The sequence below is a fragment of the Sus scrofa genome, chromosome 5 (assembly GCF_000003025.6).
Source record: "Sus scrofa isolate TJ Tabasco breed Duroc chromosome 5, Sscrofa11.1, whole genome shotgun sequence".
Taxonomy (NCBI): domain Eukaryota; kingdom Metazoa; phylum Chordata; class Mammalia; order Artiodactyla; family Suidae; genus Sus; species Sus scrofa.
The window spans coordinates 18,634,209-18,659,149 of NC_010447.5; the positions used below are offsets into that span (position 1 = coordinate 18,634,209).

Here is a 24,941-nt window from a genome sequence, read left to right on the forward strand (position 1 = left end):
TTGAACAGTGTACACAAGGGCAAATCTTCATATTTCTGATCATCCCTTCTCTCAATGGCATCCCATCTCTCTCACCTGGAGTCTAGGGCACAAAGACTTGGGGGAAGGATGGGGAAAAGATGCTGAGATTGACCTGAGGAGACTCCTACGCACACCAGTGGCAGCTGCCCCAGGGCCTGCTTCCTCTTCCCGAGTCTGTCATCCTCTGGGAGGAGGAGGCAGTGCTCCAGTCTCTGGTGCCTAAAACAAGTTTATTTCTCTCTTAACACTGGCAATAACCAGTCTCCATACCACTGTTGCCTTTTTAAACCTCTTAATAATCTCATACTGTGTGTGTTGTCGGTTCCAATCCGATTATCACCAGGGCTGTGTGGGGAAATATTTTTAACTATGCTCTCATCTTTCTTGCTCTTCCCCCACCCCCCCAATCTTATGTATGTATGATGCTAATCTCTTGTCCTAGTTTCTTCTTGCTCTTTTGTATCTTCCTTCCTTGTCTCTCCCCCTACCTTTTGTCTTTGGGTGTTTGGGGGCTTTTTTTTTTTTTCTTTTTCTTTTTCTTTTTTTTTTTTCTTTGCCTTTTTTGTACAAAGATTAGTTTCAATGTAGTCTGTAGCTCCTTTGTAAACCAATTAAAAAAAAGTTTTTTTTAATAAAAAGCCATGTCTCTGGTGTGTTGAGAGGGTTGGGAATGGGGAGAATGTGGTTATATATAACTTTGTGTTATGAACCCAACAAAGGTTTCCGGCTACGCTGTTGTTACATTCATGTTAATCAGCACAAGCTGTCTTACCCTTAACTCCTAGGTAAACAGTTTCAGTGAGCCATGATAACATAGAAATGTGGAGGGGCACGGTTTTTTTTGGGTTTTTTTTTTTTTTTGGCTTTTTAGAACCATACCCACAGCATATGGAGGTTCCCAGGCTATAGCGTTCGGATTGGAGCTGTAGCTGCTGGCCACAGCAACAGCAACACAGAATCCGAGCCACATCTGCAACCTACACCTACAGCTCATGACAATGCCAGATCCTTAACCCACTGAGCAAGGCCAGGGATTGAACCTGCAACCTCATGTTTCCTAGGCAAGTTTGTTTATGCTGCGCTGTGAGGAGAACTCCCTATTTTGAAATATTTTTAAAGTCAAAGTTGCAAAGATAGTACAGGGGGTTTCCATGTGCCCCTTCCCCATTTCTCTCCATTGGTAACACCACAGTGCATTGTCAAAACTAAGAAGCTGGCACTTGTACATTACTTGGGCTAAATCCCATACTTTATGGGCTTCATCCATTGATGTCCCTTTTCTATTCTAGAATCTGTTTCAGGATACCACATTGCATTTAGTGGATATATCTCCCTAATCTCTGTGACAGTTTCTTAGTCTTGTTCTTCATGACCTTGACAGTCTTTGGGAGTATTGGCCATGTGTCCTGTAGCATATCCCCCAATCTGAATTTGTCTGATTTTTTTCCTCATTCTTAGACTGAGCTTGTACGGTTTTGGGAAAAAATACCACACAGGCAGGACATGGCCTTCTCATCACATCCTATTGAGTATGTGATAGCCATATGATATTGCTGATAAAACTTTCATCACTGGTTAAGGTAGTATTTGCCAGGTTTCTTCACTGTTTTCTCTTTCCCTATTTGAAAGCAAGTCAGTAAAGTCTAGCCCATCCTTAATGGGGTTGGTAGAAATTAAGCCTCTGTGAGGAAATTCTTATTGAATAAGTACTCGTGTATTTATTTTATAGTTGGGATATAATTCAAATCTACATTATTTTTATTGCTCAAATTGTCCCAACTTTTTTTGTTTTGTTTACTCCAGCTCTGGACATTGGGAGCTCTATCAGGTGGACTTCTGTGTCCATTTGATATGTCTACATCCTTTTACTTTTTTGAGCATTTTCTTACTTTCTGATACGCAAGTTGCTTTAGGCCCATCTATATTTTGCCTAACACAGCTTGAGGTCAGCCATTTCTCCAAGGAGGCTTTGTTCATTTTATTGGAGAGTATGCTTAAAAGCCAAGACCTAGCTCCAACATTTTACATTCAGTTAATATTAACTTGTGTCTAGAATGATTGAATCTGGATTGTGGCCCCTTCTGAAATTACTGACAGCCTTTCCAATTTCCTGTCAACCTATGGATTTACTTCCCTTCCTACCTAAGAGTCCTTGGTTGATTGTTTATACTACAGCTACAAACATTCTTGATTATTTTTGTACATTTGACTTCCTGTGTCAGCATTGACAGTCACTCAGCCATTTGATTTCCTCATGTAGCCATTAGCAATATTACATTTTAACATTTAACTTTATTAGGGTTTTTTGGGGGGTGGTTATTTTTTGGCTTGGCAGCCCTAAGTGAGCCTTTAAAAGTTGTGTCAACTATTCAGTCAATAAACATTTATTAAGCCTTTACTATGTACTAGGTTGTGGATAAAAAATAAAACAAGGCAGGAGTTCCCGTCGTGGCTCAGTGGTTAACGAATCCGACTAGGAACCATGAGGTTGTGGGTTTGATCCCTGGCCTTGCTCAGTGGGTTAGGGATCTGGCATTGCCCTGAGCTGTGGTGTAGGTCATAGACACAGCTCAGATATCCCCTGTTGCTGTGGCTCTGGCATAGGCTGGCAGCTAGAGCTCTGATTGGACCCCTAGCCTGGGAATATCCTTATGCCGCTGGCACAGCCCAAAAAAAAAACAAAAAAATAAATAAAAAATAAAACAAGACAGGCCCTGCTATCAAGTAGTTCAGAGTCTGGCAAGTGAGACATACCATTAATTGCAGGTTTCCCAATCCTGACCCCATTTCTCAGCAGATGATTTTCTTCCAATTTCATAGAGAAAATGGAAGCATCAATTTCCTCAAACTTTCTTCTAACAAAGATCTATTTATTCACCAATACCAATTTACCCCTTCTATCTTTTTAGAGAAATATTTTGCTTTTGCAAGGCCAACCCTGCCACTTGTGCTCTCAACCTTATTTCCTTTGACTTCTTTTTGTTCTTGCTTTTTCTTTTTTTTAGGGCTGAATGTGCAGCGTATGGAAGTTCCCAGCTAGAGGTCAAATGGGAGTTGCAACTGCCGGCTTGCACCACAACCACAGCAACGCAGTATCCGAGCCTCATCTAACCTACCCCACAGCTCCTGGCAGCTCCAGATCTTTAACGCACTGAGTGAGGCCAGGGATCGAACCACATTCTCTTGCATACTAGTCAGGTTTGCTACTGCCCAGCCGCAACCCCTTTTTGTTCTTTATTTCGATAGCTTTTTTTTTCTCCTTTTATCTCCAGTCTCTCCTTGATTCCCTTTTGTTGACCTATGAGCGTGTTTGAGGTCAGCCTCCCTGCTGCTCCTCCCCCATTTTGAAAAACCCCTGCTTCCTCTTCAAGCTGCTGATCTAACCCTTTCATTTCCAAAGTTAGTGAAAGTAGTTTATGTTTAACTTTTCTCCTGTACTCACCCCTCAGGCCGCTTTGTTCAGCACCCAGTGTTTGGGTTTTGGTTTTTTTTTGTTTTTTTCTTGTGTTTCAGGGTCACACCCACTGCATACGCCTGCTGCATATGGAAGTTCCCAGGCTAGGGATCAAATCTGAGCTACAGCTGCTGGCCTATAGCCACAACAACATGGGGTTCGAGCCATGTCTTCGACCTACACCACACTCACAGCGACACCGAATCCTTAACCCACTGAGCAAGGCCAGGGATCGAACCCGCATCCTCATGGATACTAGTCAGATTCGTTTCCACTGCGCCATGACAGGAATTCCTAAATTCTTTCTTAATACCAGTGCCCTGGTTGCCTGCTCCAGTGCTCTTTTCAGTCCTTAGCTTATTAGACCTCTCTGCCACAACGTGCATCTTGGTGCTTTCTTCCATGGAATGTGAGACTGAGGCACTCACACTTGTGGTTCTCCTTCGACCTTTCTGCCTACTTGCTTCATTCTCCTCCGTAGCCACTTCCTCCTCTGTTCCTGAAATAATGGTATTCCCCATCCTGGGTCTTTTCCTCACTCTGCCTTTCACCCCTAAACAAGTTGCACCCACTCTTTAGCTATTGCATACATGATGGTAACTCCCAAATCAAAACCCTTCACTTTTTTTTCAACCTGATACCCTGCTGAGTGGACATTTTCATCTGGGTGTCCCACAGATAACTCAAACTCAACATGTAAGAAAGGGAAATAATCCTTTGTGTTTCTTACCTCACTTAGCAGTAATGACTACCCCTTGATCACTTACATGTGAAACCCAGAATCACTTTTTAATTCTCCCCTTTATCTACCAACATTCATTTGATTACCGATTCTGTCACTATTACCGATACAGTATATCGCAATTCCCTCCCCCCTTTATTTTTATTTCCACCATCCTGGTACTCACCCTGATACAGTATATCTCAATTTTCCCCCCCTTTATTTTTGTTTCCACTGTCCTGGTACTCACCCTGGCTACTGCTTAGGTCTTATAACTGATCTCCCAGTCTCCCTGAGCCCCAGTCATCCATCTTCCACGTTGCCATTTGACCATTGTCTAAAATCTTTGGCTTTTAAGAAGAGTCTGGGAGTTCCCGTCATGGCTCAGTGGAAACAAATCCAACTAGTATCCACAAGGATGCAAACACACAGACCTTTTGTTCATACTTTTATTATTTTTTTCTACTTACTTTTTTAATATTTTTATTGTTTTCAACTTTTTAAATATTTTTTTCAAAGCTGATTTTACTTTTTAAAATATATATATAAATTTTATTGGAATATAGGTGACTTACAATGTATTAGTTTCAGGTGTACAGCAAACTGAATCAGCCATACAAATACATGTAGATCCATTCTTTTTCAGATTCTTTCCCCATATAGGCCATCACAGAGTAGTGAATAGATTTCCCCAAGCTATCTAGCAGGTTCTTGTTACCAATCGATTACATATATAGTAGTTTGTATATGCCAATCCCAACTTCCTAATCCATCCCTCCCCCGAACTTTTCACCTTTGGTAACCATAAGTTGGTTTCAAAATCTTTGAGTCTGTTTCTGTTTTATGAAAGCTATTTTGAACATTTTTTATTAGTTTATACATATTAGTGATGTCAATATATATGCGTACCTTTATTTTTGCTTCTTCTTTTTTTTTTTTTTTTCTCTTTTTGCCAGTCCTGTGCCATGCAGAAGTTCCTGGGCCAGGGATCCAATGTTCACCCAAGCTGTAACCAGAGCCCAGCAGTGACAACATTGGATCCTCAACCCACGGAGCCATGAGAGAATTCCAGGAACTCCTGCTGCCTTTTTCCTGATGTTCCCTTGGCCTACAATAATCACCCTCCTTTTATTTGTTTTCAATGTGTTTACCTCTGAGACAGTTTTTTTAATTTTAATTTTTATTTATTTTTGCATATCTATTTTTAAAATTATAGTTGATTTACAATGTTTCTTTAATCTCTGTGGTATAGCAAAGTGACCCAATCACACACAGTTCCCTCCGTATTCTGTACTAATGTTTATTTTTTGGCTGCACCCATGGCATATGGAGTTTCCCAGGCCAGTGGTCAAATCTGAGCTACACCACAGCTACGGCAGTGCTTGATCCTTAACCCACTGTGCTGGGCGGGGATTGAAAGTTTTATCTCCTCATCTACCCAAGCTGCTGCAGTCAGTTTCTTTTTTTTTTTTTTTTTTTAACATTACAATAGAAAGAAACTTTAATTTTTTTTTCTGAGAAATTATGACAAAGCATTCATCTCTGTAGCACACAAGCATTATGTATACTCGGAAACTAAGAATATTTTGAAGACAGCCTAAAACTCTAAAATTTTGTTTTGATGGTTAGACTTGTTATTTATTGCAGTCAGTTTCTTAACCCACTGCACCATAGCGGGAACTCTGGACCATCGCAGACTTTATTTATTTTGTCTTTTTAGGGCCACACCCGTGGCATATGGAGGTTCCAGGCTAGCGGTCTAATCGGAGCTACAGCTGCCAGCCTACACCGCAGCTCACAGCAATGCCAGGTCCTTAACCCACTGAGCAAGGCTAGGGATGGAACACTCATCCTCACGGATACTAGTCGGGTTTGTTACCACTGAGCCACGATGGGAACTTCCACTGCAGACTTTAATCAGGGGATCCTAATGAAGAATTTTGTGTATATGGAATCCAGGAAGCCTTTCTTCCTACACTGAAGTTCTTTCTCAGGGCCTTCCTAATCCCCCAGTTCTCAAATCCTTACCCATTCTCTCACCATCTCAACTCTAAACTACACTTGCCCAGAGCAGGTAAAGTTGCCAGAAACCTGGCTGGAATGTTTCTTTTCTTTTCTTTTTTGGCCATGCCCACATCATGCAGAAGATCAAAACCACTCCACAGCAGTGACCAGAGCCATGGCAGTACAGCACCAGGTCCTTAACCCACTGAGCCATCAGGGAACTCCCATCTATCTTGAGGGTAGTTATCCAAGGCTTTGGTAAATGAAGAGACTGCCTTTCTGCCCGAATCCTTAACTTGATATCCTCTGGAGGAGTCTCCCGAGATGCTCCTGATACAGAAGCTGTTTTAGGAAGTTCCTCTGTGGGACAGTGGGTTAAGGATCTGGCATTTCTGCTATGGTGTGGGCTTGATTCCTGTCCTGGGAACTTCCACATGCCTTGGGTGCAGCCAAAAAAATAGATATTTTTTTCCTTTAACTCCTCCCCCGGTCCCAGATTTACCTGACCTGGAACTGATGAAGGAAAATAGCTGTAACTAAGGACGACATGCTACCTCTGGACTCCTCAAAGGGCCCAGGTAGGGATGGGCAGCTATCCGTCTGTCCATAGCTCCAATCATTCCTCTAGCTGCTACTTCACACTGTGGAGCTTTTATTCCCTCCTTCTTTCATGCAAGCCTCCCAAGAGAAAGGCTCCAGGGTCGAAGAGGACTCAGACTCTCATAACTGATCTAGGCCAGACCATTCCCAGAAAGGGTATCCAGGCAGCCACCAGGGGAACAGAAGCTAGGGAAACAGGGAACTGGTCTCCTCTGGCTCTAATTCCCATGGGAGCAGGCTGCTCCCAGGTGTGGAAATGACCAGTCACTGTAGTTTCTTATTCTGGGCAGTCGTCTGGAGGAGCTGGACTCCAGTCTTTCAATTGCAGCACAAGCTATAGACCTCTCTCCTTCCATCTCCATGCTGACATTCCCTCTACACATCCTGTGCCCTCCCTTCGCATTTTATAGTTCCTGCAGCTTGAGAGATATTGGAGATGTGCTATGGCCATTAGTCCTCAGAGGAGGCCCTTTCTGCCCCCTCAGTGTGTCTGCTGACCTCTGGTGGTGATAGTTTGAACTGTACCCTCTTACTCTTTTTCTGGTTAGTTCTGGCAGGTATTGGTACACTTTTTTCTCAATCCTTATTCAAATATTCAAATACTGTGTAAAATGGGAATACTTTTTCTTGCCAAATTTTGAGTTTCTTTCAAGCATCATGGCATGCGGCAAAGAACAGGACCTGGGCTTTAGAGTCAGACTTACTAGGGTCAAATCCTAGCTGTGCTGCTTCCTAGCAGTGACCTTGGGCAAGTTACCTAAACTCAGCCTTCTTGCCTATGAAGTGAAGATGATAATAAATAGCTCAATGAGCGAATTCGATGAGATTATTGTAAAATTCATTTCCCTGTGGTGCCCTAGCACATAGGTGTTCAATAAAATTTTGTTACTGGAGTTCCCGTGTGGCTCAGTGGGTTAAGTACCTGACGTTGTCACTGCAGTAGCCTGGGTTGTTTCTGTGGCTTGGGTTTGGTCCTGGCTGGCCCAGGAACTTCTCCCTGCTGTGGATGTGGCTAAAACAAATTTTTTTTTTTTTTTTTTTTTTTTTTTTTGCCATTTCTTGGGCCGCTCCCGCGGCATATGGAGGTTCCCAGGCTAGGGGTTGAATCAGAGCTGTAGCCGCTGGCCTACGCCAGAGCCACAGCAACGCAGGATCCAAGCTGCGTCTGCAACCTACACCACAGCTCACGGCAACGCCGGATCGTTAACCCACTGAGCAAGGGCAGGGACCGAACCCGCAACCTCATGGTTCCTAGTCGGATTTGTTAACCACTGCACCACAACGGGAACTCCTAAAAAAATTGTTGTTACCTTCTCAATAATGGTGATTTGTTTAGTGTGTGACTCAATGTCAGTTTTGGAAATTTGGCAACATAAAATTCACCATCATACCTATTTTCAATGTGACTTTTTAAAAACTCTGAGTAATTTTATACAACTGCTTTTCTGACTCTTGAGTTTGGAAAATGAGGTCAACTCTAGTGTGGGCCATTCTGTGCCCAGGGAACGGCAGATCTGAGCCCCAAAAAAAGGGCTAGACAAGCTCTTGGGCACAGCTGAATGGTTCCGAGCCCTTGACCTCACTTTGGTTTCCAGCCTAGGAAGGGCTGACAGGATCCAGCACTCTTTCCCAGGGTCAGCAAAGGGCCCAGGTTTGAAGTTAGGCACCACTGGGTTCTCAGCAGGGCCTCCAAGGCCCCCTCCTCCTGCTTTGCAGAGAAAAGCGGAGGTGGCTGAAGAGAGGAGGATATGAGATTGGTTCTCTGCTCCTCCCTCTCTCTCCCTGCTTTTCCCCACACCCATCCTCTCCCCCACAGAGACTGGGAAGAGGGAGGGGGGCGGAGTTGGGGACTGAGGGCTCGGAAGCCCCACGGTGCCCTGTGTCTGGAGGAAGCCCTGGCCAGGGGCAGCTGTGCTGGCTCTGGCTCTGTGCCTCTCACTGCTTCAGCATGATGCTGGGGACTCTGGGACTTTGGGCACTGCTTCCAGCAACAGTGCAAGGTAAGTGTCTACAGGGAGAGCAGGGTCTTTCCATCTACCCGCTGAGGAAGGAGGCATTTGAAGCAGCAGCCACCCCTTTGGAAGAGTGGTGAGTAGGGTGGGTGAGTGACGGTGAAGGGTACAGCCACGTGTCCCTGTGTATGTAGGGTGGGGGGGTCAGGTTCCAGGCTTCTGCGGACCCTGGGTCCTCCTGTGGCTTTACCATGCTGGCCCTGGGATATAAAACATGTTTTGTCTCTCCTTTGGATGCAGTTTTGGCCCCCGCATTCACTCCCATCTTGAACCCTCCCCTCTCCTTACCCTGGGTCGCAGCACCCCCAAGCAGGCGGACCTGTGTGTTCTTTGAGGCCCCTGGAGTGCGGGGAAGCACAAAGACTCTGGGGAAGCTGCTAGATGCAGGACCAGGGCCCCCCAGGGGTATCCGCTGCCTCTACAGCCACTGCTGCTTTGGGATCTGGAACCTGACCCAAGACCGGGCACAGGTGGAGATGCAAGGTGAATAACACAGCATGTGGCAGGTGGGAGAGAGGCACATCCTGGGTGGGGGTGGCTGCTGAGGAGAGGAGAGGTGGACTGTGTGGAGGGAAAGAAAAGCCCAGGAGGTAGAAGGGACGCCTCTGATAGAGAAGGGACACCCTCTGGTTTCCCAGACCCCATGATACTCTCTTGTGCGTGCTCTCTCTCTCCCTCCCTTTCTCTCCTCTTCTCCCAATCCCACCGCACTAGGATGCCGAGACAGTGATGAGCCAGGCTGTGAGTCCCCCCACTGTGACCCGAGCCCCCGAGCCCATCCCAGCCCCGTCTCCACTCTCTTCACTTGCTCCTGTGGCACTGACTTCTGCAATGCCAATTACAGCCATCTGCCTCCTCCAGGGAGCCCTGGGACTCCGGCTTCCCAGGGTCCCCAGGCTGTCCCAGGTAGCTACCCAGGGTGCTGGAGCCAGGTTGGGACTGAGGCCCAGGTTAGGATGAGAGGTAGAACCAGGGCCAATTCTCACCCTAACCCCGGCTCAAGCTTTCTTCCTCCTGGCCTTGAGAAGTTGGTTGCCCTGGTGACTGGGAGATAAGGGGGCTTGTGACCAGGGTGGGGGTGGGTAGAGAAGCAAGATCTCTGACGAGAGGGAGAGGAGCAGAGAGCATAATTTGGGGCAGGGCTCATCCCGCCTGCATTCTTGCTTTAACAGGCGAGTCCATCTGGATGGCACAGGTGCTGCTGGGGCTGTTCCTCTTCCTCCTGCTGCTGCTGAGCAGCATCATCGTGGGTACTAATCTGCCCACCCCTCCCTTGTGACCCCAAGACGTTGCCCCAGAGCTCTGACCCCTGTCCAGGCTCCCCTGACCCCTATTACTTCCCACAAAGCCCCCTTTCCAGTCTCTATCCCCAAGTACCCTGACCCTAAGGCTCTTCTCTGCCCCAGCCCTGCTACAACGTAAGGCCTGCCGAGTGCAAGGTGGGCCAGAGCCAGAACCAGAGCCAGAGCCAGAGCCAGACTCAGGCAGGAACTGGAGTGCCGAGCTGCCCGAGCTGCCCGAGCTCTGCTTCTCCCAGGTGCCCAGGGAGGGAGGGATCCTCTAGGCACTCCCGGAGGGCATACTGGGGAGGAAGCCTGGCCCGGTACTAGCTGAAACCTGGCGCCAGCATCGTGCGTGTGTGTCCGCATCAGGTTATCCGGGAAGGAGATCACACAGTGGTGTGGGCTGGGCAGCTGCAAGGCAAGCTGGTAGCCATCAAGGCCTTCCCCCTGAAGGCTGTGGCCCAGTTCCAAGCTGAGAGAGCACTGTACGAGCTGCCTGGCCTACAGCATGACCACATTGTCCGTTTCATCACCGCCAGCAGGGGCGGCCCTGGCCCCCTGCCCTGTGGGCCCCTGCTGGTACTGGAACTGCACCCCAAGGTGAGAACTGAGGAATGTATCCGTGTGTGTGTGTGTGTGTGTGTGTGTGTGTGTGCTGGATGACAGCTAGGTCCTGTGCATGCTTATTCTTCTGCTTTAAATTTCTTCTTCTCTGGAACATTAAAAATGCTTTCTATTGTTTTTTCTTGTTATTACACAAGCAGTTCTTGCGAATATTTTGGACTCATAATATATAGACAAGGAAAGGGAGAAATCAAAACAATTCATATTCCCAAACTTAAGGAGCTATAGTTAACAACCTCTAAGCATAGCCCTCCAAACACATTCATTCAAGTAGTATTGATGAACTATATGTCATGCCTTCTGTGCTATAGGAAAAACATACCCAGTCCTTGCCTTTCCAGATCCTATAGAGTAGTGAGAGAGACAGAAATGGATCAAGCAAACTGTAAAGTGTCAAGCATGTTAGATGCTGAAAGAGAGGTTACCACAACAGAAAAATTAAATGCAAAGGTCTTCCTATTGTGACTCAGTGGTAATGAATCCAGCCAGGACGTGGGTTTGATTCCTGGACTCACACAGTGGGTTAAGGATCTGGCATTGCCATGGGCTATGGTGTAGGTCACTGATGTGGCTCAGATCTGGCATTGCTGTGGCTGTGGTATAGGCTGGCAACCATAGCTCCAATTAGACCCCTAGTCTGGGAACCTCCACATGCCATGGGTGTGGACCTAAAAAGCAAAAAACAAACAAACAAAAAACCAACCAAACAAACACTGCCTTTTTGGTTTTGGTTGTTAAACATTCTTGTCACCCTGAAGATGCTCCATGTTTGTGGAATGAGGGGCTCTACTGCTCCTTACACTCCAGTTTCCACTTGCTCCCCGCTGGGTCTCCCCAGTCCTGGCTCTGACATAGGCTGACACCTCAGGGGGGTGGTTCATGAAGGGTGCCCCCGCCTAGCCTGCTCTGCCTCTTCTGTTTCTCCCAAGTCCTTTGAGGCAGCATGAGGTGCTTAGTAGTAAGTGATGCCGGAGTTAGACTGCTTGGGGTCAAACCCTCTCGCCAAGTGATTTCCAGCAAGGTTACTTAGCTCTCAAGCGCCACATCCGTAAAACGTGTGTGACAGGAGTACGTCCCTGGTAGCGAGGGTTATAGGAGGCCTGGCTCACAGTAAGTGTTCAGGACACTTGAACTAGAGCTACTGTATTTCCTGTCGGCCCAACTGATGCCTGTCCTTCCTCCTCCACTGCCCGCTGCCTTGGCCTGGATGTGTCCGTGTGCAAGTCTGCTAGGAGAAGTCTGTCTGTTGAGCTCTGCTCCCTGGGGTGGATCAGCCACCTCCAGCCTTGTGTGTCCCCCTCTTCACTCTCCTTCTCCCCAGGGCTCCTTGTGCCACTACTTGATCCAGCACACCAGTGACTGGGAAAGTTCCCTGAGGATGGCGCTGTCTCTGGCACAGGGCCTGGCGTTTCTCCATGAGGAACGCTGGCAGGATGGTGGGTGAGCTGGTGGCAGGAGGCTGTGGGAGTCAGGAGCCACACTGCTGTTTCTGATTTTCCCTTAGCTGGGAGGGGAAGGATTGGGTCAAATAGAGAAAGGAAGAAGGATCCATGCCCCTCCCACTGTGGCTTCTCCCACAGGCCAATATAAACCAGGTATTGCCCACCGAGATCTGAGCAGCCAGAACGTGCTCATTCGGGATGATGGGTCCTGCGCCATTGGAGACCTGGGCCTCGCCTTGGTGCTCCCTGGCCTCGCTCAGCCACCCACCTGGGCCCCTACTCAACCCCGAGGCCCAGCTGCCATCATGGAGGTCAGTACTCTGGAGAAGGCTGAGGTCCAGGCTGGTGGCAGCGCTGCTGATGAAGATGCGCAGCAGTGCCCTACAGCATATGCGATGTTGCTGAGTCTAGCTGGGGGGATGTTGCATGGATCAGTGTTGTGATGAGGGTTGCCAGGGAGATGATTCTTGGCACTCCATCCCTTCCTGTCCAGGCTGGTACCCAGAGGTACATGGCACCAGAACTCTTGGACAAGACTCTGGACCTACAGGACTGGGGCACAGCCCTCCGGCGAGCCGACGTTTACTCTCTGGCTCTGCTCCTGTGGGAGATCCTGAGTCGCTGCGCAGATTTATACCCTGGTAAGGTGTGACAGTGCTCCTCATTTTCCCCTCCTCCCCATTCCCCTCCATCCATTCTGGTGGTTTTTTTTTTTTTTTTTTTTCTTACTTTTTAGGGCCATAACCACGGCATATGGAGGGTCCCAGGCTAGGGGTCAAATTGAAGCTGTAGCTGTCTACACCACAGCCACAGCAACAAGGGATCTGAGCCACGTCTGTGATCTACACCACAGCTCGTGGAAATGCCAGATCCTTAATCCACTGAGCAAGGCCAAGGATTGAACCTGTGTCCTCTTGGATGCTAGTCAGATTTGTTAACCACTGAGCCATGACAGAAACTTCCCGTGGTTTTTTGTTTGTTTGTTTGTTTGTTTTTTCCCCTCCATCCATTCTAGACCTACCTACCTCCTAACCCCGGAAGCTCTACTCTTCTCCCTCTTGACCTCTCCACGAGGAGGCGCCCCCTTAGGCTCCTGACATCTAGCCCATGTTTCCTTTCCCAGACAGCAGCCCACCCCCCTTCCAACTGGCCTATGAGGCAGAACTGGGTAGCAGCCCCACCACCTGTGAACTGTGGACCTTGGCAGTAGAGGAGAGAAGGCGTCCCCACGTCCCATCCACCTGGAGCTGCTTCGCCACAGTAAGAGGCCACAGGCTGGTGGGTTGGGATCCTGGGGAGTCTGGGCATGGGCTTCAAGGGCTTGTCTGCAGGACCAGCCCACGTATTCCTATCTCATCTCCCACCACTCTTGGTTTGTTCAGATGGAGCTGGGCAAACCTGCTCTGTACCAGTTCGTCTGCTTCCGCCGTTAGTCTCACACAGCCCATTGCTGAGACACACACCTTCCTTTTGCTCCGTCTTGCCTAAGTCTGACCCTTTTTCCTCCATCATCGTTTGCCCTCAGTTCCTTCCTTCACGAAGTCCTCCTTGACTTTGCTTCTGCCCTGAGCTCTGCCCCTAAGATAGCTCCCCTCCCAATACACTGCAGCCCAACATTCAGCTCTATAGCTCTGCATTCTGTCCTCCACATCTGTGTTTCTGCCATGGCCCAATAAAAGCCAAAACTAGGTATAAGGGGTTAAAACAGTGGTCTGATAGTGAAATTTCAAGGTTTCCTAGGAAAACAGTTTCCTAATAAGAAGCCCCTTCCCCTGCTACCTGATCTGAAGTGTCCAGTGCCCAAGTATCTATTGGGTTCAATAGCAAAGGCCAGGCCTTGTTTCCAGAAGACCCTGGTTGCCTGAGAGGAAGGAGATGTCTCAGTGACATGTTAAGCCATCAGCCTGCATTAGCTGCTTGGAGGAAATGTGGCCCCTTTGGAGAGAACCTGTCTTACAGAGAACAAGAAGCAAAGGGCTGGATTTCAGTGGTGGGGAGGAGGGGGCTGCAGGAAGGATCAGAAGAAGAGCGTGGAGAACAGGGCCATAACAGATATCTTTTTCACCCTGGGGCCACTCAGGGGGCCACTCAGGATCCTGGGTCAAGCCTGCCTCCTGGTCATTCTTCCCAGGACCCTGGTGGCCTGAGAGAGCTCCTGGAGGACTGCTGGGATGCAGACCCAGAAGCACGGCTGACAGCTGCGTGTGTACAGCAGCGCCTGGCCGCCCTGACCCATCCTCAGGAGGCCCGTCCCTTCCCAGAGGGCGGTCTACGTGGATGCCCACCTCTCTGCCCAGAAGATGGTCTCTCAATTCCTCTCCCTCACCATTTGCCCTTACAAGCCTCGGCTGAGCGTCTGCCACGTCATTGTTCAGCAAGGCCCTAGTTCCAGAAATCCTCAACTCCCTGTACCGCTTCTCATGTGTAAAGATGCAGTTTATGTATAATCTGTGTACATGCAAACATAAATACGGTAATCAGATGCCTGTCTGCTTGGCCTCACCACTGCCTTTCCTACTTACCGAATGCACGAATTGATCCTTCTGTGGGCATCTAGTCCACCGCTTCTTTCTCTTTCTTTTTTTTTAGGGCTGCACCTGCAGCATATGAAAGTTCCTAGGCTAGAGGTCATCCTATACCATGGCCACAGCGACTCAAGATCAGAGCCAAATCTGTGATCTACACCACAGCTCACAGCAACACCTGATCTTTTTTTTTTTTTTTGGCCAGATCCTTAATTCATTGGGTGAGGCCAGGGATCCAACCCACATCCTCATGGATACCAGTCAGGTTCCTTACCACTGAACCATGATGGGGACTCACTGTCTCTCTTCTTTTTCTTCTGTTCTATTTGGTGGGATGTCATACTGGGCCCTTGGGAAAGGATGAGAACAACGAAATTGCAACTCTGAAGGTGCTCCAAGAACCCTAGCTCATTGCATTGGGGTCTCCTACAGTGTCCTGGGGGAGTGTCCTCTCCTGAGGTTTGGGTGGGAAGGCCTCACAGAACACAGGCCACTGGAGGGGACAAGAACACCTTCCCTGTTGGGCTCCTCTAGGACAGAGAGAAACTTGGTGCCCTGGAGAGTCAGGGAAGAGGGAAGGCAGACCTCCTGTTTAGGGGAAGGCAGGCCCCACCTTGAGCTGCTCTTGAAGAGCAGTTTGCCAGGAGTGGTGGGGGTATAGAGGGCATCCCTGGCCCCGGGAGGTGATCTGTCACGTGGCGCAGTAGGCACTGCAAGGAGCCCAGGTAGCAAAAGTGGAAGGTGTGGAGAGAGGAAAGTTGGCTGGGGCACTAAAGGCAAGGCCTCGTGAGCCCTGATGAGTTCTCTCATTTATTTATTTATTTATTTTGGGTTTTCTCTATGGACGTTTCTTTTCTACCCCAGGGCCCTTTGTCTTTTTTTTTTTTTTTTTTTTTTGTATTTTTAGAGCCGAACTCGACCCAAGGCACATGAGAGTTCCCAGGCTAGGGGCTGAATCGGAGCTGCTCCACCACAGCCACAGCAACTGAGACACAGATCTGAGCCTCATCTGAGCTTTTTATACATATACATATATTTTAATATGTATATATAATCACAATATTATAAACCAATTATATTTCAGTAAAACTTCAAAAAATTAAAAACGAAGTTCCCGTGTGGCTCAGAGGATTACGAGACTGATGTGGTGTCTGTGAGGACGTGGGTTCAATCCCTGGCCTTGCTCAGTGGATTAAGGACCTGGCATTGCTGCAAGCTGCAGTGTAGACCACAGATGTGGCTCGGATCCCACATTGCTGTGGCCTGAGGTGTAGGCTGGCAGCTGCAGCTCTGATTCAACCCCTAGCCTGGGAACTTCCCTATGCTTCAGGTGCAGCTGTAAAAAGAAAAAATAATAAATAAATAAATGAAAAAAATAGATTTGTTCATTTAGGTACAAACATACCATACTAATGTAAGAGTTCATAGTAGGGAGAACTAGGTATAGAGAATATGAAAACTCTGTATTAACTTCTTGATTTTTCTCTAAATCTAAAGCTGTTCTAAAAAAAAGAATAAAGTTTTAGGGAGTTCCCTTTGTGGCTCAGCGGTTAACAAACCTGACTAGGATCCATTAGGATGCAGGTTTGATCCCTGGCCTAGCTCAGTGGGTTAAGTATCTGGTGTTGCTGTGAGCTGTGATTTAGGTCACAGACTTGGATCCTGCGTTGCTATGGCTGTGGTGTAGGCCGGCAGCTGTAGCTCCGATTGGACCCCTAGCCTGAGAACTTCCATATGCTATGGGTGCAGCCCTAAAAGAAGCAAAATTCATTATTCCATGACTCTTTTTTGTCTTTTTGTCTTTTTAGGGCCGCACTGGCGGCACATGGAGGTTCCCAGGCTAGGGGTCCAATGGGAACTGTAGCTGCCGGCCTACGCCAGAGCTAGAGCAATGTGGGATTCAAGCCCAGTCTGTGACCTACACCACAATTCATGACAACGCCGGATCCTTAACCCACTGAGCAAGGCCAGGGATCACACCTGTGTCCTCGTGGTTGCTAGTCAGGTTTGCTAACTGCTGAGCCACGACGGGAACTCCTCCATGATTCTATGATAAAATATTGAAGTCCTGATTGTAAAGATTACTTCACCAAATCCAGTATATCCCTAGTATGGCATTGCCATGATTAGTGATTCCACACTCATGGAGAAGAATATGCATGTAAATAAACTTTTTAGAAACTTGGAAACATAAACCTATGAATAGAAAGGGACTCATGGAAGGGAAACTGTGTGGCTGAAGACAGGGTGGTGGACAATGGGAAGAATTTTTTACTATCTACTTTTTTTTTTTTTTTTTTTGCATTTTTATGGCTGCGCCCATGGCATGTAGAGTTTCCCAGGCTAAGGGTCGAATCGGAGCTTTAGTTGCCAACCTACACCACAGCCACAGCAACACAGGATCTGAGCTGCATCTGCGACCTACACCACAGCTCATGGCAACACCGGATCTTCAACCCACTGATCAAGGCCAAGGATCAAATCTTCATCCACATGGATACCAGTCAGATTCGTTTTCACTGAGCCATGACCTGAACTCTCTACTATTTTTTTAACCTCTTGAATTTTCAACTTTTTGCATATTTTGTATATTAAGATTAAATATTCACTTATTAATTTAAAAAGTCTGTGCTGGGGGAGTTCTCTTGTGGTGCAGCAGGTTAAGGATCCGGCATTGGCGTTTCCACTGTGGCACAACCGGATAGTGTTCCGCCGTGCTGGGACACAGATTCGATACCCGGCCGGGCACTGTGGTTAAGGATCTGGTGTTGCCATAACTGCCGTGTAGGTTGCAACTGCAGCTTGGATCTGATCCCTGGCCCAGGAGATTTTATACGCCTAGGGGTGGCCAAAAATTTAAAAAAAAAAAAAGGATCCAGCATTGTCACTTCTGCAGCTCAGGTTGCTGCTGTAGCTCAAGTTCAATCCCTGGCCCTCAAACTTCTGCCACAGGAGCAGTCAAAAAGAAAAAGAAAAAAAGTCAATGCCTAGAAATAAAAAGACTAGAGCAAGCTGAGCAGCCTCACCTGCCAGGAGACGACCAGATCACTTCCCTTCACAGCTTCACCAAGGCGACCTGAAGACAGAACTGCCCATGGCCAATGCATATTCCTCCATCATAACTGTTAAATGTGCTACCTGGAGTTCCCATCGTGTCTCAGCAGTAACAAACCCGACTAGGATCCATGAGGACTCAGATTCGATCCCTGGCCTCACTCAGTGGGTTGGGGATCCAGCACTGCTGTGAGCTGTGTGTGTAGGTCACAGATTTTGCTGACCTTGGCAAAGCTGCCAGAGATATTTTCAATAAAGGATTTGGTTTGGGGGTTGGTGAAACTGGCTGTGAGAACAAAGTCATGCGGTGGCATGGAATTCTTAACACGTGGTTCATCTAACCCATTCACTGGGTAAAGTTGCTGGGACCTTGGAGACCAAATATGAATGGTGTGAGCATGGTCTGACTTTCACTGAGAAGTGGAACACTGATAATGCTCTTGGAACAGAAATCGCTATTGAAGACCAGATTTGTCAAGGTTTGAAACTGACATTTGATTCTACCTTTTCAGCAAGCACAGGAAAGAAAAGTGGTAAAATCGAGTCTTCTCACAAGAGGGAGTGTATAAACCTTGGTTGGGATGTTGACTTTGCTGAACCTGCAATCTGTGGTTCAGCTGTCTTTGGTCATGAGGGCTGGCTTGCTGGGCACCAGATGACCCTTGCCAGGGCCGAAGCAAAGCTGACAAGGAATAACTTTGCAGTGGGCTACAGGACTGGGGACTACCAGCTACACACTAATGTCAAGGATGGGACAGCATTTGGAGGATCGATTTATCAGAAATACGTGGAGATCTTGACACTTCAGTAAACCTTTCTTGGACATCAGGGACCAACGGCACTAGCTTTGGCATTGCAGCTAAATATCAGTTGGATCCCACTACTTCCATTTCTGCAAAAGTCAACAACTCTAGTTAAATTGGAGTGGGCTGCACTCAGACCCTGAGGCCTGCTGTGAAGCTGTCACTGTCTGCTGTGGTAGATGGGAAGAGCATTAATGCTGGAAGCCACAAACTTGGGCTTGCCCTGGAGCTGGAAGCTTAATCCATCGGAAATAAACCTCTGGGAATGGATATCAGATTTGACCTTATATTATTTCCAGTGTGACCAGCAGGCTTCCCCACTCCCACCCCTCAAGAAGGTGATCAAAGAAAAAGAGATCTAAACGAGAGCTGTATTTTAAATATTTAGACAGGTACTTGTTAGATGGTTCCTAGTTGAAGTGGTTATCTATCTTGTTATCAATGCAGCAGTCATGCAGTCACCTATGCATCTCTTAAATGGATTTAACTGTTAAATGTGCTACCCGGAGTTCCCATCGTGTCTCAGCAGTAACAAACCCGACTAGGATCTTTGAGGACTCAGATTCGATCCCTGGCCTCACTCGGTGGGTTGGGAATCCAGCATTGCCGTGAGCTGTGGTGTAGGTCACAGATTCTGCTCAGATCTTGCATTGCTGTGGCTGTGCTGTAGGCCAGCAGCTGTAGCTCCGATTCAACCCCTAGCCTGCACTATAAACTCTATATTCTTTGGGTGCAGCCCTAAAAAGATAAATAAATAAATAAACAAACAAAAAATAAATAAAATGTGCTGCCCACCAATAATGAAATAGACCTTTATGAAAACTGGAAAAAAAAAAAAAGACTAGATGGAAATATGCCAAAATATTAACAACCAGTGATTCTGTTTGGGTGATGGGACCTCAAAAGTAGTTTGCTTTTTCTTTGGCATGAGGGAGTTCCAAGGCTGAGGTCGAACCCATGCCATAGCAGTGACGATGCCAGATCCTTAACCTGCTGAGACACTGGGAATTCCAAAAGTTCTTTGCTTTTTTGTCTGCTTTTCTGTGTCTTTAATTCTCTCTCTCTCTCTATCTCTTCTTCTTCTTTTTTTTTTTTTTTGCCTTGACCACATGTAGATGTTCCTGGGCCAGGGATCAAATTTATGCTACAGCAGTGACCCAAGCCTGGGTAGTGACAACACCAGAATTATTACTGTTATTGTCTTATCATTTTAACCATTTTTAAACATACAGTTAAAAATGGCATTAAGTACATTCACATTGTTGTGCAAATGTGATCTTGTCTTTCTCCAGAATTTTTTCATCTTTCTGAACTGAGATTCTGTACCCATTAAACAACAAGTCTCCATTCCCCGCTGCCTCCAGGCCCTGGCAATTACTTCCCGTCTCTATGAATTGAGACACTAGGTACTTCATATAAGTGGAATTATATAGTATTTATCCTTTTGTGCCTGGCTTATTTCACTTAGCGTAATGTCCTCAAGGTTCATCCATGCTGTACCGTACCATGTGTCAGAAGTTCCTTCCTTTTTTTAAGGTCGAATACTATTCCATTGTATGCATATATCACATTATGTTTATCTACCTGTTGATGGACATTTGGGACTTTTGGGACATTTGGGATTTTTCCATCTTTGGGCTATTATGAATAATGCTTCTATGAACATTTGTTTACAGAATGATTTTTGTTGTTGTTATTTCAGGTGTTTGGTTTTTTGTTTGTTTGTTTTTTTGTTTTTTGTTTTTTTTTGCTGCACCCATAGCATGTAGAAGTTCCCAGGCCAGGGATCAAACCCATGCCACAGTAGTGACCTAAGCCACAGCAATGACAATGCCAGATCCTTAACCCACTGAACCACCAGGGAACTCCAGCACGATCTTTTAAAAATGGAAATTAGGAACTCCCATTATGGCTCAGCAGGTTAAGAACCCAATATGTGTCCTCAGGGATGCCAGTTAGATCCCTGGCCTCACTCAGTGGATTAAGTATCTGGCATTGCCACAAGCCGCGGTGTGTATGTCACAGATGAGGCTCCGTCTGGCATTCACATGGCTGTGGTGTAGGCCAGCAGCTGTAGCTCCAACTGGACCCCTAGGCTGGGCACTTCCATGTGCGGTGGGTGTGGCCCTAAAAATAAAAAAATAAAAATAAAAAATAAAAAAGGAGAAGAGAGGCAGTACAAATTTATACCGGTATTTGCTTGATGTAACGAAGACATTGTGGAAGTATGTATATATCCCTGGCTCTGCTCAGTGGGTTAAGAATCTGGTGTTGCTGTGGCTGTGGCATAGACCTGCAGTTGTGGCTCCAATTTGACCCTTAGCCTGGGAACTTCCATATGCAGTGGCTGCAGCCCTAAAAAAAAGAAAAACCAATTACAAGGGTTATGTAGGTTGGGGGAGGTTGGGGAGATAGAGAACAAGAGGAGGAGAGACTTCTTACTTTATACCTCTTGGTTCTTTCTGATTTTCAAATCATGTGCATCTATTACCTATTCAACGAAAATCAATACATAACATGTAAAAGTAGTTTCAACCTTTGTCTTAAGGATAATGCAAAGCCACTGAAGAATTTTAAACAGTAGGGTGCCATCAGAGTTGCCTTTAGAAAACAATTCTCCAGGTTGCAATGTGCAGAATGAATTGGAAGAGGGCCAGAGTGGATGCTACATGACAGTTAAGGGGACACCACTTCATACCCACTAGAATGACTATATGAGAATAAAGACAGGCAGTAACAAGTGTTGGTGCAGATGTGGGGAAATTGGAGCCCTTATACATTGCTGGTGGGGATGTAAAATTGTGTAGCTATTTCGGAAAATAGTCTGGCAGTTCCTCAAATAGTTACACATAGAGTTACTATATGACCCAGCAATTCCTCTGGCAAGTAAATACCCAATAGGACTGAAAACACATGGTTGATGCGCTCACCCCCACACCACCTTCCAGTCTGTGGGCCATCCAGGAGCAGCTGAAGCCATCCTGAGAGGGAGGGGCGGGGCAGCAAGGCAGCCTCCTTACAGCTCCTTGGAGAACCTCCTGCCTCCCTACTGGAGCTGCCAGCAGCGGCCAGCCTTGCAGCAGGTATGTTCTAGGTCAATGGCTTTTTTCTGCCTTTTCTAGGGCTGCGCCTGCGGCATATAGAGGTTCCCAGGCTAGGGGTCCAATTGGAGCTGTAGCCACCCGCCTACACCACAGCCACAGCAACGTGGGATCCGAGCCGCGTCTGCGACCTACACCACAGCTCAGGGCAATGCCAGATCCTTAACCCACTGAGCAAGGTCAGGGACTGAACTCGCAACCTCATGGTTACTAGTTGGATTCGTTAACCACTGAGCCACGACGGGAACTCCAGGTCAATGACATTTAAGTCTCCAGCTGGATTCAGTGGACTAGGCAAATGGGGCATCCAATGGAAAAAAAAAAAAATTCATGAAACATGGCTATCCACTCATTATTTATGATGTGTTCCCTGATGCAGAGTTTTCTAGATGCAAGTGAACTGTAGTGTCTTTCCTAACAGATGAAGCTGAAAAATCTGACAGAATTATTACAATGTTGCCCACCAGTACTGGTGCAATGGAAGCTTATTCTGGAACAAATGAAATTCTTAAAAAAATTTGGAGCAAGGCTCAGTAACAATAGAGTCCACGGTTTCAAAAGAATTGACCAAAGAAGTTGAGAAAAGGTGAGCAATTTTCATAGATGCCCTTGTTTCTGTTGCGGTCGGTCGGAACTGCTCGACCTGGGAGCCTAATGGTTATGGTGGGAGGAGTCAAAGACGAATTTGCTGCTGCTCAAGAGGTGCTGGGGGTGCATGGGCTCCGTTGTGGAGCCCTTAGGGCTGGATAGGCTGCAAGGATCTGCCACAATATGCTGTTAGCTATTCATATGATTGGAACTGCTGAAGATGTGAATCTGGGAATCAGGTTAGGGCTTGACCCAAAACTATTGGCTAAAATCCTAACTATGAGCTCAATCAGGACAGTGTTGATCAAGTGATGGATGGAGTATCCTTGCCTAATAACTATCAGGGTGGACTCAGAGCAACACTCATGACTAAGGATCTGGGATTAGCACAAGACTCAGCTACTGGCACAAAGAGCCAGATCCTTCCAGGCAGCCAAGGCCATCCGATCTACAGGATGGTGTGCACAAAGGGCTGCTAGAAGAAAGACTTCTCATCTGTGCTCTAGTTCCCAGGAGAGGAGCTGTTCTGAGTTTGCCCTTTGGCAGTAGTGGATACTGTTGGAAACCAAACTTTATCTTGGCACTTTCTTTTTTCCTTTTTTTTTTTCTTTAACAGCCTCATCTGCAGCATATGGAAGTTCCCAGGCTAGGTGTTGAATCAGAGCTACCTACAGCTTGTGGCAATGCCGGATCCTTACCCCACTGAGCTGAGGCCAGGGATTGAACCCCCATCCTCATGGATACTAGTTGAGTTCATAATCCGCCGAGCCACCAGAGGAACTCAGAGTTTTCTTACAGCTCACTCTACAAGAAAATGGGTTTCATCAAAGGTCCCCTGTCTGGTTTTTGTTTTGTTTTGTTTTGTTTTACTCTTCTCTGGTTTTGACTGTCTAGGTCACAGTAAACCCTGGAATTTTTTTACCCGTTTATAACTACTACTACTACTACTACTACTACTTATTATTATTATTATTTGTCTTTTTAGGGCGGCACCCATGGAATATGGAGTTTCCCAGGATAGGAACTGAATCCAAGCTGTAGCTGCTGGCCTATGCCACAGCCACAGTAACACCAGATCCAAGCCTTGTCTGTGACCTATGCCACAGCTCAAGGCAACAATGGATCCTCAACCCACTTAATGAGGCCAGGGATCAAACCAGTGACCTCATGGATACTAGTCAGATTTTTTTCTGCTGAGCCATGACAAGAACTGTCACTACTTATTATTTTCATTCTTTATTTTGAATTTTATTTATTTTATTATATTTTTTCTTTTTAGGGCTGCACCCTCTGAATATAGAAGTTCCCAGGCTAGAGGCTGAATCAGAGCTACATCTGCCAGCCTACACCACAGCCATGAGCCGTGAGCAACACCAGAGCCTTAACCCACTGAGGAAGGCAGGGATCGAACCTGCATCCTTGTGGATACTAGTTGAGTTTGTTACCACTGAGACTTGATGGAAACTCCTATTTATTGTTTTAAAAATCTATTTAGGGAGTTCCTGTCATGGCAGTGGTTAAGGAATCCAACTAGGAACCATGAGGTTGCAGGTTCGATTCCTGGCCTTGCTCAGTGAGTTGGGGATCCAGCATTGCCGTGAGCTGTGGCGTAGGTTGCAGACCTGGCTCAGATCTGGTGTTGCTGTGGCTCTGGCATAGGCCGGCAGCTACAGCTCCGATTAGACCCCAAGCCTGGGAACCTCCATGTGCCGCAGGTGTGGCCCTAGTAAAAGGCAAAAAAAAAAAAAAAAAAAAAGACAATAAAAATCTATTTAGCAAACATATAATGTCTGAAAATTTTTTCCTGCAAGCCACTGATAGTCTCTGCTAACTAGCCGATTGACCTTTACCAAAACTTTGAACCCTGACATGAGCATTAACTAAATCCCTGCATAGTTCAGTCGGGATAGTATTCACTCCAATATACAAATAACACCACAGTTTTTTCAACAGGATAAAAACCTATCTTAGAGGAAAGAAAAGAAACTAGTGTAGGAGTTCCCGTCGTGGCGAAGTGGTTAACGAATCCGACTAGGAACCATGAGGTTGCGGGTTTGGTCCCTGGCCTTGCTCAGTGGGTTAACGATGCGGCGTTGCCATGAGCTGTGGTGTAGGTTGCAGACGCGGCTCGGATCCTGCGTTGCTGCGGCTCTGGCGTAGGCCAGTGGCTGCAGCTCTGATTCGACCCCTAGCCTGGGAACCTCCATATGCCGCAGGAGTGGCCCAAGAAATAGCAAAAAAGAAAAAAAAAAAAAAAAAAAAAAAAAAAGAAAAGAAAAGAAAAGAAACTAGTGTAAGTAAAGGGATTAGAGAAATGGGACGTAAGTGAATTACTACTTGCGTCCCTCAGAAAGCTTGTCCTTTTAACCAAGTGGTGATATTCTTGCATTACTGAGGTCACTGATTTATTTTCCAGGAGTTGATAAAGCAAGAGAACGCCTTGCTGCATGTTAGATAATTTGGAGGCTATTACATTTATTTTGGTGTGTCTCTCATAACAACACCCAATGCTCCGCAAACTTGTTTTTTGTATTTTTGCTCCCTGTACATTCTTACCACACATTTTTTTTTTTTGACTTCAAAAGAATGACATCTTTAGAACTGTTTTAGAGCCAAGGATGGTATATGTTTTAGATAATTACTACATTGTTCTAAATATAACCATGTAGGAGTTTCCTCTTGGCTCAGTGGGTTAAGGATCCAGTGTTG

At 46.6% G+C, this 24,941-nt stretch overlaps 1 protein-coding gene and 2 pseudogenes across 12 annotated transcripts; all 3 read left to right on the forward strand.

The window, feature by feature from the left end:
- AMHR2 (anti-Mullerian hormone receptor type 2) lies at positions 8,004–14,651 on the forward strand. Of its 12 annotated transcripts, XM_021090945.1 has the most exons (12): positions 8,004–8,800; positions 9,053–9,295; positions 9,527–9,553; positions 9,674–9,718; positions 9,985–10,062; positions 10,219–10,349; positions 10,465–10,695; positions 12,041–12,155; positions 12,300–12,472; positions 12,655–12,802; positions 13,285–13,421; positions 14,293–14,651. In XM_021090945.1, exons 1-12 carry the CDS (start codon positions 8,749–8,751, stop codon positions 14,545–14,547), a joined length of 1,635 nt encoding a protein of 544 aa, XP_020946604.1. In that variant the 5' UTR covers positions 8,004–8,748; the 3' UTR covers positions 14,548–14,651.
- LOC100155517 lies at positions 17,565–19,111 on the forward strand (annotated as a pseudogene).
- LOC100518426 lies at positions 21,780–23,217 on the forward strand (annotated as a pseudogene).

Excerpts from the sequence above, each read along its gene's own strand:
- AMHR2 (XM_013982650.2), top strand. The coding sequence starts at position 8,749 with ATGATGCTGGGGACTCTGGGACTTTGGGCACTGCTTCCAGCAACAGTG. Across the intron at positions 10,063-10,218 it reads GCTGAGCAGCATCATCGTGG|CCCTGCTACAACGTAAGGCC; the intron begins GTACTAATCTGC and ends TCTCTGCCCCAG. Across the intron at positions 12,803-13,284 it reads CTGCGCAGATTTATACCCTG|ACAGCAGCCCACCCCCCTTC; the intron begins GTAAGGTGTGAC and ends TTCCTTTCCCAG.